Here is a 12,019-nt window from a genome sequence, read left to right as displayed (position 1 = left end):
CTAACGCTGTAAAATGGCTCCCGTGGTCTTGGCCTCGGCCTGAGAGGGTGTCTTCCCTAGGTGCAGTGTTTTCTCCTCCACCTAACAGTTATCACTCATCTCTAGACATCGAGTAAGCAGACGGTCTTCTGTGGGCACACCCCCAAACAACCTGGAAATGAAACTTCACCCCGTGCAAACGGACGGTGTTCAGCCCACGGCTGATGGGAAGGAAGTGGCTTCATGGGTACACATTTTTTGTAAATGGATCTGAAATACCACCATCTGCATGGCTCTCTCCTATTTTCTCAAGTGCCACAAGCTATGGCCTTGAACTAGACACAACGGGCTAGTTACACCGCCCCCCTTCCTCCTCCCCACCCCCCTCCACACACACACACACGAGAAAGAGGGAGAAACAGACATAGACAGACATAGGCACAGGGAAACAGAAAGGGGAGCCAGGAGTAGAACCATTTACAAAGTGGTTTCTTCTGGAGGGTGAAGAGGGGAGCTAATTAGAATGCTTAGCTGCCAAGGTTGCAGCTAGATTTAATCAGATAAGGGATGTGAAAACCCTTTGGAACTCGTGGTTCGTTTTCAAGTTCATGGCTAGGAAAAAATAACGGGCCTCTGCTCTAGGCTTTGAAAGCACCACACCAGTGGAGTTTACACGCGTGCTCTGTGCGGGCTCCTCCCCCACCCCCGTGGGAGGCGGAGGGCGTGGCACCGGCCCTCCGCAGCCCGCGGCCCGCCCGGGTGAATGAAATCTTGCCGGGGCCCCGGGTCACTCAGTTCCTGATTCGGTCCGGGAGAACAGCAGCTCGGGCTCAGCCGGCTGCAAAGGATGGGGGAGCCGAGGGGATGCACCGGGAGGCAGGCCCGAGGCCTCGGGCTGCAGCTGCAGCTGCTGTCGCTGCTGCTCCTGCAGCCGTCGCCGGGCTGGGCCTCCGGGGCTGCCCGGCCGCCCCACGTAGTCTTCGTGCTGGCAGACGACCTGGGCTGGAACGACGTGGGCTTCCACGGCTCGGTCATCCGCACGCCGCACCTGGATGCGCTGGCGGCCGGCGGGGTGGTCCTGGACAATTACTACGTGCAGCCGCTGTGCACACCCTCGCGGAGCCAGCTGCTCACCGGGCGCTACCAGGTACGAGGTGGCCTCTCGCCCTGCGTGGCTCTGCGAGCCCGCGCGCTGGCACTAGGGGCTCAGTGGGACCGTGCTCGCTGCCCTTGTCTTCCCCAGGCCTCTGCGCATGCCCGGCCTCCTCTTGGTGGCTCCAGTGCTAAAGTGGCTTTCGTTTTCTCAAGGTCTGAGGAGACGAGGTTTCTGGGAATTCCAGGTGCTGTGTCTGTGAACCCCCAGGGTCAACATTAGATGGGGACCTAAGGAGGAACGATAGAGACAGTGAGGGAGGCCCAAGGAGCTCCAGAGTGGAATTAGAGTGGGAAGGATCCTGATAACCGGTGTGCTCAGTGGTCAGGAGTGAGCTGCTGGGACAGGAGAATAGGAAACCGAGTAGATGGGAGTTTCAGAGATTAACTTGGAAACATTAAAAAGACTGGGATTGTTGACAAGGGGAGCAAGATCAGAGAAGCCTGCACAGTGTGTGAGCCTGGGGGGCACCGTGAAAAGTCTTAACCTTTACCCCCAATCCCTCTTGTGCCTTGAAGCCCCCTACCGGTGAGATAAGGTATACCCCAGGTGCCTCTATCTGTCTTTCCTTTAATAAGCACTTGCCTGTAACTACCCATGTGCCAACCACCTGGAAACTCCAGCGCCTGCCCTCCAGGTCCTCCGCTATACACGACCAACAACGGAAGTCACTTTTAGGTCCTCTGCACCCCTAGAACGAAACACCGGATGCTGATACTTCTTCCACATTGGAGGGTAAATCCAACCTGTATGATTGTCTTCACTGCCCTTTAAAAAAGTGCAAGGCACGGATTTCCCCACAGGCTATGTGTATGTTAGATGACCAGGAACAGGAAGAACACTTTGTAGTGTTTTATTGCCTTTAAACTTAATTTTGAAAAACACCCCACGAGGTAGTTATCGTGAATCCCCTTTACAGGTGAGGAGATAGCTTGCCTACACAGATGTCAGCTGACAAGTCATACAGTCATACAGCTACTAGATTGTGGTCCTTAGTTTCCTGTATCCACCGGTCATCTCAGACCTATGAAATTGCCACCCCTCCCCCCCATTCTGACTGCAGTTGATGAGTTTATAAGATCCTGATGTAATTATAACCAAATTAAATATAATAATTTTTAGTGGCTACTAGTGGATACTGATATTCCATCTCTGTCTCTATTCATCCATCCATCCATCCATCCATCCATCCATCTCTCTTATCTTTCTACACACACACAATAACACAATCTTCTGGCCTTTCCTTTCTTTTTTAAAATATTTATTTATTTAGTTATTATGTATACAATATTCTGTCTGTGTGTATGCCTGCAGGCCAGAAGAGGACACCAGACCCCATTACAGATGGTTGTGAGCCAACATGTGGTTGCTGGGAATTGAACTCAGGACCTTTGGAAGAGCAGGCAATGCTCTTAACCTCTGAGCCATCTCCCCTTCCCCCTCTTCTAGCCTTTCTTCATGCAAAGATTTAGATAACATGGTGCCAGTGTGGATATTCAGAACAAGTCAGTCAAAGATGTCAGGTATCATATATTCAAGGAAAAATGAATTAGCAATAAATGTAAGTATGATGTCATCTACTGTGTAATGGATTCTAAGCGCACAGTTTATTCAACACGCATTTTGAACTCACTGCCCTCCTACATATGTGTTCCCAAAACCTTTTAGACCAATGCTAACCTCATGTTCTAAGACCAAGATAAAGATTTCAACAGAAGGCTGAAAAGAGAAGATAATGTTTCTCTAGGAGACTCGGGAACACCCATAGCCAAGAGTTTACTATGGAAGCTAAAGTATGGTTTGCTTCCCTACCTAGTCATGCCAAGGAGTCTACCTGACTGTGAAGTGCAATCAGTAGTCCCTGGGCCCAAGCAAGTGTCTTCAGAACACAGTAGGAGTCTCCCAGGAGTAAGGGAAGGTGGTTCTGGGTTTGCTCTGAAGAGAGAGAACTGAACTCACATTGCAAAAGAGGCTGTTGGTTTACGCAGCGTCCTAACAGACCTGGACAGGAAAGCCAATACTGTACCTCAAACCTCTCATAGACCTGATCACTGTTGGTTTATGCAGTGTCCTAACAGACTGGGACGGGAAAGCCAATACTGCATCTTGAACCTCTCGTAGACTTGATTACTTTCACCCCCTAATGTACTACCCCCACCAAGCCCTTGAAAAGACTTGAGTACTGGGAATAAATCTGTGGTTAATAAGTGAAGGGAAAGGAGAAGTCATGTACTTCAGAACCACTAGAGTCATCTCAAGGGAGCTGACTCAAACATATTGGTGTTTTTTCCACCCATTATTGTCTGTCACAGGGTTCACGGGTTCCTGTTAAAGATTACTTTGGTTTAGTGATATTCTTTTACTGGAGTCTAAAAATGATCATTGCTTTCAAATTCTATACATTGGTACATTCTGAGTACCTTTCTCTTATCCTTCAAAGCTAATTAAAACAATGATTTTATGTTTAAATAATTTAAAACTGATGACCCTTCCTTGTTTAGAATCATTGTCAAAACTATAAGAAATATTTTCTGTATCTTCCAAATATTCAGCTGTAGATCTTCTCACATAGCAACCTCTTTATATTTCATGGAGTTATAGTGATACAGCAGTAGTGATAGTTCTGGAACATCCAGATACCTTTCTTCATAATATCAGGATTATTCTCTGACATCGACTTCTGGTTCCTCTGTCCTGATGTTATATTTACACTGAGGAGCATAGCTTTTACATTTTTAAAAGTGCTGTATTAGTGTCGCTGTTTTAGCACAAGGATGTAAACTGAGGCTGGAACAAGATAAGACATGTCGGGCTTGGGGATGACTCGGGTGCCAGAACCCTGGCAAGGTGGCGGGCGGGGGCAGGTGGGGGCCAGGTGAGGCCAGGTGGGAGCAGGCGGGGACAGGTGGGGGCAGGCGGGGACAGGTGGGGGCAGGTGGGGCAGCAGGGGGCAGCTGGGCACAGAAAGCTCTTTGGCCTGCTAGACTGGTCCATAGGGCAGAGTTTCAGAGCGATGAGAGAGCCTGTCTCAAGATAGAAAAGTGAACCGTGCCTGAGGACTGCTGCCTTAGGTTGTCCTCTGGCTCCATGATGGGTGCTGTGCATGTACATACCTGCACCCACATTTACATAACACACATAAACACACACACACACACACACACACACACACACACACACAACCACTAATACAGAAGAAATGCGCCCAAGGCCACAGGACTAAATGATGGAACTGCTCACGTATCAGGCAGTGTGTTCAGAATCAGCGCTTACAGCAACTGTTTCCTCCTCAGAAGTATTCTACCTATTACCCCTAGTAGCTCCTTCATACTTAATATCATTATTTTTTGAGCACTTAGGTCACTCCTAAACATCTCCATCTGAAAAATGAATCTAACATATTTTTACCTAAAAATTGTCCGTGTTAACTATGAAATGGGAATGGCTGTTATTTCTGAAAGAATCATTCAGTACAATAAAATGAAAAGATTGTTAACTATTTCAAAATGAGGTGCTTAAAAGAACTCTTCAAGAGTTCTGCCTGTTACCTCTGCAATTGTGGTAGTTGGTTCTGTCAGCTTGACACAGTCTCTTGGGAAGAGAGTCTCAGCGGGAGACTGCCTGTATTAGGTTGGCATGCGGACAGCCGGACAGTCGTCGTGATTGTGTTCATTAATACGCAGCCCACGGTGTTGGCAGCATTGCCTGAGCTTGGGTCTTGGATGGGAATGGGGAAAATGAGCTGAGCAGGCATAGGTGCGTTTCTGCTCTTGACTGTGGACGTGCTTGCTGGTTAGCGTACGTTCCTGCCGTGACTTCCCTGTCATGATGGAGCAAAGCATGCGATCTCAAGATGAAACAACCCTTTCTCCTCTAAGTTACTTTTGTCGTTTTTTTTCCCTCACAGCAATAGAATTGAAATAGGACGTTAGTCCTACTAATGTTGAGAGAGTTGACGTTTAGGGAACCCTTCACATATTTGAAAATCTAGACAAGCCTAGACTACCGAACTTTGCTCTCTTGAGTTTGGGATTTTTTTTTTTTTTTTTGTGTGTGTGTGTGTGTGTGTGTGTGTGTGTGTTTTACTTTTGAAAGTGAAGAGTAAAGAGAATGGTTAGGAATGCTGAGAGGTAGGTTTCAGTCTTGGCTGTGTCAAATTATGACCTTGCTGAACTTGGTTCCTCACAGATAGATACAGGACCTGGGCTAAAATCTGATGCTCTGCCTAGCCTTAAATGTCTTTGACACTGATGCTTTTATTCTTTTTCTTTTTCTTTTTTTTTTTTTTTGGTTTTTCAAGACAGGGTTTCTCTGCAGCTTTTTTAGAGCCTGTCCTGGACCTAGCTCTTGTAGACCAGGCTGGTCTCGAACTCACAGAGATCCGCCTGCCTCTGCCTCCCGAGTGCTGGGATTAAAGGCGTGCGCCACCACCGCCCGGCGACACTGATGCTTTTTTGTTCCTAGGGAAAGGGCTATTATCATACTCACCAGCCTGTCATTGGTGGGAGCAGATGACCCTGCCTAGTGCTTCCTTACACACTGCACAGGAGGAGATGACCCTGCCTCACACTGCCTTACACACTGTATAGGTTAGTTGTTGAGCTTTTGAGAATTAAACAGAAATATGAATTCAAGTTTTTATATTAAGACATTTAATTATTATCAATTCTCTCACAAGATCCTTTTAACCGTCATGCTTTGGTGGAAAATGTGTAGCATCTGAGAGAGGAGGGTGGGGTAGTGGGGAGACTGAGCCGCGGATGAGGGAGGTAGTCGTGGTGGATAGGCCTTAGAATTCAGTCTCTCTACAGCCAGGCTGGTGTTCTCCCCATGACCTTTGTCCATTATCTTTAAAATCTGCCTATACATTTTATTTTTAAGTAGAAAACATGGTGTAAAAACCCAAATTTGGGGGGAGGGAGGTTTTAATCTTCAGTGGTGTAGTCCCTGTAAGTAGTCCCCGTTCCTGTGGAATCTTCCCATCCCACACCCAGGAAACAACTCTAATTAAACTCGAAGGGTCACAAAGAGGAGTCGTGAGTGCGGGAGGGGACCTTGCTGAGAAGGGCTCTAATGGAGAGCGCAGGGTGGGGAATGAAGTATGAAGCAACTAAATCTGTTAAGTAAATATGTGAACCTGTCAAAAAGTTTAAAACCCTCAAAGCTTACAAAAGGGGCTTACATTGAAAGTTTTCCCCCTACCCAGCCACTCCCTAGGCATTCATTCCCATTTATGGAGAAGTATACAGAGAAGTGATGAGCTGTGACTGACAAGATCCTTCCAGAAGTGCCTCATGACTGCACGCAAGCTCACATGTAGATATTCCATTCTTTTTGAATGGCAATGTTCTCTTCACACCTTTGTACCCATGTTTAATGTTCCTGAACATTTGACATCATTCATATTGCTAAATAAATAGCACCCTCATGTATGTCACGCGCTAGTTTGTTACATGAACAGAACATTTTAACCAGTCACGTAATAATGGATACAAAAGTAATTTCAACCTTTTGCTTTATTAAAGAAAGCGAAATTAGTATCTTGTACATGTGTTCTTTTGCTCATTTGAAACACATCTGTAGAACAGTTTCCCAAAAATAAAATTTCTGGGTTTAAATGTAATGTTTGTTTGTAATTTTGTACTGTACATTTGAACTTTTAGAAAAATCTTGTTTTTGTTTTTAATTATATGCGTCTGCTTATGTGCGTCTGCACAGGAGTGCAGTGCCTGTGGATGTCAGAAGAGGTAACTGGAACTGGAGTTACAGATGGTTGTGAGCTGCCATGTGGGTTTTGAGAACAAAACCCAGGTTCTCTGCAGGAGCAATCAGTGCTCTTAACCACTGGGGCATCTACTCAGCCTCTCTGCCTAATTTTAATTGGACTATGTGTGCTTTTAATGTTGTCTCTTGGCCTTTATGTTTTGGGCAGTAAACTTTAATCAGACGATTATTTGTTACTTTCTTGATAGTGTCCTTTGATACACAAGTTTTCAATTTTGATGTAATATAATTAATTTGTTCGATAGCTTGTGCTTATGGTATTACATATAAAAATCATTGCCTAATAATGCATGTATTATATTTATTCCAGGAGTTTTATGACTTTAACCCTTACATTGAGCTCTGTATTTATTCTGAGCTAATATGTGAACGTCACTAAGGTGTGGAGATGTGTGCTTAGCTGAAAAGGCTGCTCATTCCTCCTTTGTCTTCACACCCTCTGTCAGCGTCAGCCCACTGACCACAGTGGGTTTTTCCATCAGTCTTTGTGTTTCTCATGACTCTAAATGACACTGTAGCTGTATACTAGGTTCCAGAATATGGAAGTGTGAGTTCTGCCTGCCTTTCTTTCCCTGCAAGAGTGTTTTGATGATTGTGAGCCCCCTTGATTTTTATGTGGACTTTAGGATCAACGTATCTACTTGGGGAGTGGGGAAAGAGATGCAGAATTTTGACAGGGATGTCACTGGTCTGCAGAACCACTTAAAAGTATTGCAGCCTTGACAACAGTCCTGGAATAGAGCCATCTTTCCAGCATTTCAAGTATTCTTTAATGCTTTTCAGCAGTAGTTAGTAGTTTTCAGAATACAGATTTTGTAGCTTGTTGGTAAAAGTTATTTCTAAATATTTCGTATTTGGTACCATTGTGATTGGAATTGTTTTCTTAATTTCGTTTTCAGATATTTAGTGCGCTTATATAGAAATGCAACTAAGTGTATACATTAGCCACCCTTGTGGGACGTACTAGGGTTTGTACATGTGTGTTTGCATGTGCGTTTTCCTGTGTGTGTGTGTGTGTGTGTGTGTGTGTGAGAGAGAGAGAGAGAGAGAGAGAGAGAGAGAGAGAGAGAGAGAGATAGCTCAATGTTTCCTGAATTAGCACTTTTCTTGCTTGATTTCAAACCTGAGAGTCTCTCATTATATTTCCTTGCCTGGTTGCTCGGGTAGAACCTTTGGTGTGTGTTGAATAGATGCGTATCTTGTCCAGGCTTGCAGTCCATCACCATGAAATGCCATGTTTAGTTGTTCCTTTGTTGAGCAGGTGTTTGTGGGGCAGCTTGCTGTGCCGGGTACTGTGCTGTCCTGCAGAATCTTCCAGTGTTTGCAGTGTTTGAGGTGAAGGGAGGAGGGATGGGAAGGGGTGAACTAAGTGGGTATGAACGAAGAAGTAAGGAAGGTGACTCTAAAGGGCGTGGCGATAAGAGATAAGAATAAAGTAGGTGAGTGATAGGGACCCTGAGAATGTCCCCAAGGAGGCGAGGTTGGCAGAGGCCTGAACGTCACAGTCAGCGGGGTCAAGATCCTGCAAAGGATTTAACGAGCTATGGGAGGAAGAAGAAAAGCAAGCCCTGAGACTGGATCCAGCTTGTCCTAAGACTGGAGAAGGTCATCGTAGTGGACACTGAGAAAATCAAGGACCAAAGGCATGCTGGGAGATCAGAGGAAGGCAAGGTCTCTTTATACCTAATGCTTTCTGTTCTGTATAAAAATGTTAAGTCTTCAGCTCTGGTCGTTGCTATTTCCATAGTAAAATACTTGATATTATTATACCCTAAAGAATGTGTCCACTGGAACTCACAGAGATCCACCTGCCTCTTATTCTTATCTGCTATTATATCTTATATCTTACCTGCTATTCTTATCTTGAAAATTGCATGTAGGAAATGCATCTGGTAGTTTCTAATGCAAAGCTGTGTTTTCTGTCTCCCACACTTCTACTTGGCAGTCCCTCTTTACTAGTTTCTTAATGGTTCCTGTAGAGGAAAGAATTTTATATTCATTTGTCCTCTGTTCAAGTTGCTCATTTTTCCTAATAGTATTTCTGTACTGTTTTCACTTCAGACAGAGAGCTGAATTTTCAAATTCTAGCAAGTTGACTTGATTCACTATTCAATATTTATTATATGTCTGCATTCCCAGTGAAAATTTTTTAATTGAAATTTTAATTTTTACATGTATGGGAATTTTGCCTGCATGTATGTGGTGTGCCATTTCTATGCCTGGTGCCCATGGAGACCAGGAAAGGGCATCAGATCCCCTGCAACTGTAGTTAACGTATAATTGTTAGCCGCCATGTGGGAATCGAACCTGGGTTCTTTGGATGAGCAACCAGAGCTTTTAACCCCTGAGCTATCTCTCCATGCTCCAATAAAAGTTGTTTACTTTGTAAAAAAAAGATTTATTTTATGTGCATGAGTATTTTGCCTGGGGGTATGCATGTGTACCACATGTATCTGATACTGTGGTACCCTCAGAGGTCAGAAGAGGGCATCAGATCCCCTGGAACTGGAGTTACAGATGGTTGTGAGCCACCATGGGGGTCCTGGGAACTGAGCCCAGGTCCTCTGCAAGAGCTTTGAGTGCTCTTAACTGCTGAGCCACCGTTCAGCCCTCTAGTCCCACGTGTTAGTAGTTCAAGGCCTGTTCCTCCTATTAGGTTGACTTTGATTGTCTCTGTTGTCGAGAAGCACTCATATTGATCGGCTAAGTGGATGTGTGTGCTGTGCACCGACACAAGAAGGAGCTCCATCATAGTTCAGATCCTAGGACTGCGCTGGGTGGAGGCCATGTGCCTGTAATCCCAGCCTTGAAAGGCTGAGGCAGAAGGACTAGGAATTTGAGGCTAGACTCAAGTCCATAGAGAATACAGGGCCAGCCTGGGCTACAAAGCAAGACTTGTCTCAAACAAACAAGGACTTGAAATGTAGCTCTGTGGTAATAAATGCCTGCTTGTTTTTAAAGAGGCTTTTGAGAAGGCCAGGCAAGTTGGTGCATGCCTTTAATCCCAGCACTTGGGAAGATCTCTCTGAGCTGGAGGCCAGCCTGGTTTATCCTAGGTCTACATAATGAGCCCCCCTCCCCCGTCTCTGTCTCTGTCTCTGTCTCTGTCTCTGTCTGTCTGTCTGTCTGTCTGTCTCTCTGTCTGTCTGTCTCTCTCACGAACATACGCACGAAGGAAGGAAGGAAGAAAAGAAGGAAGGAAGGAAGGAAGGAAGGAAGGAAGGAAGGAAGGAAGGAAAGAAGCAAAGATTGAAGGATAACAAAAATGGCAGGTCTCAGGGAAAACACTAAGTAACTCTTTTTAGTCCTCAGCTTGTTCTTCCCCTGGGGACCGAGGAGGTCACTCCACACCAGAATTCTATAAGCCTTGGCAGAGAAGACAGACAATGAAAGATGCCACCGCTTCTTTCCTAGGGGACCTCAGCCACATTTTTCTTAATCATCCTGATAAATAGACAAGCCACTCTTAGGGCTTTTTCTCACCCCCCGAAGCGGAACCTTGGACAGGAAATACGGGGAAGAGGCCGTGCAGGCACAGGGCAGGTGATTCCTGACTTTTGCTTCAAGTTTGCCTCATGACTGGCAGGAGACAGTTGCAGAGGAAGAGGGCCCGGTGGCATGAAGGTCCGGCTAAACATGGCCTTACTAGCTGCTGTTCCTGCTTGTCCTCAGGGTCTGGCCTGATCCCCACCAGCCTTGATGGGTTCCTCTCATTGAATTGGATTAAGCAGATGGCAGAGGAGCTGGGAGAATTGGGAGGGGACTTTGGGTGAGGACATGCAGTTCTAGTCAGAAGAGCCATAGCATCGTCCGGCCAAAGACGAGAGCAGCATGCAGCCAGTGGGCCATCGTGTTGCGGTGGTAGTTTTCATGACTGTGTTCATTTAAGGGGGAAACAAAGGATGCATCGGCTTTATATGAGCTAGCAAGAGGGCCAGCAGTCAAGCATGGGTCTCCAGTACAAGGAACCCAGGGGCAACTTTCTCTGATGGAGATGTTTAATTTATCTCCCAAGATACTGGAAATAAGAAAGTAAGTTCGGAGTTGCATGGAATGTGATCAGTTGACTTGTGGCATTTTTGTGGCTGATTGTGGTTGTTATTTGAACAATCACTTTGAGGACAGTGGAATGGCTTAGCAGGTAAGGGCGCTTGCTTGTCACCAAGCCTGCTGACCTGAGCTCAGTCTTTGGAATCCACATGGTGGGGAGGAGAGCACCAGCTTCTGCGAACTGTTCTCTGATCGCCACATGTGTGAGATGGTGTACATGTATCTACACACAAGGACACACATACATACACACACATGCACATAAACCCCCCACATAATAAATGTAATAATTTCCATTGAAAACCTGTGCATAATTTGTTGCTCTCAGGTCATTATCATTATTGATTTTGCTTCCTAATCATATCTCTTTACTAAAAAATCCTTTTCTCAGGGTTCTTCATGTTTTCTTTCTCAATAAGCTCTGTTGGATTCATAATTTAAACAGAGGAAGTCACGGAAACCATTTCTGCCTTGTTTGTTATTTTTACAAACAACATCGCTTTGTGGGTTTAGTCAGAGCCTTGCGCTCTTTACTAATCAGCGCAGAATAAATAGGCCCTTAAAACTGTCAGTGATGCTGGCCAGCTCCGAAACCTGAGCACGGAGGGGCCAGGCCAGCTGGTCATGCCAGGCTCCTAAGGCATAATGTGTGTTCTGTAGCTCTTGGCTTCAGCGCCCTGAGCAGCTGACTGTCAGACAGGCTGCAAGGGGGAGGGAGCAGATTCTCCATTCTCCAATTGTCCTGTGGCCATCTCCAGGAGTAAACTGTGGGGTGGTACAAGTGTTTTCTGACTGTGACCAAAACCTGTAGGAAACTGGCAAGAGCACAGGCTGAGGGTTCTGAAGCCTGGCCGGCCACTGCCTTGTTGTGTGGCTGTGTTCTGTTGTGGAAATCTCCCTTCAGGCTCTGTGGTGTGTAAGGCAGAGGCCAGGCCTGCTCACTTTCCTGAATTCTCAAGTGCCTTAGAGGTGGTATTTCACAAACACTCGGGTGCATGGAGGGACGGACAGACAGAAGCTTCCCCTTCTGCACCACTGGGTGTTATCCCTCCA

At 45.9% G+C, this 12,019-nt stretch overlaps 1 protein-coding gene across 1 annotated transcript in view; it reads left to right on the top strand.

Moving 5' to 3' along the window:
- Positions 1-731: 731 nt before the first annotated feature.
- Positions 732-12,019, top strand: part of Arsb (arylsulfatase B) — a 163,746-nt gene continuing 152,458 nt past the window's right edge. The window contains exon 1 of the mRNA XM_038322608.1: positions 732-1,126. Coding sequence (XP_038178536.1) covers positions 827-1,126 — 300 coding nt within the window. The 5' untranslated portion in view covers positions 732-826. The remainder of the gene's footprint in view (positions 1,127-12,019) is intronic.

The sequence above is a fragment of the Arvicola amphibius genome, chromosome 3 (assembly GCF_903992535.2).
Source record: "Arvicola amphibius chromosome 3, mArvAmp1.2, whole genome shotgun sequence".
NCBI classification, from domain to species: Eukaryota; Metazoa; Chordata; class Mammalia; order Rodentia; family Cricetidae; genus Arvicola; species Arvicola amphibius.
The sequence above is the reverse complement of the archived record's forward strand: the minus strand, read 5'-3'. Positions and strand labels throughout refer to the sequence as shown.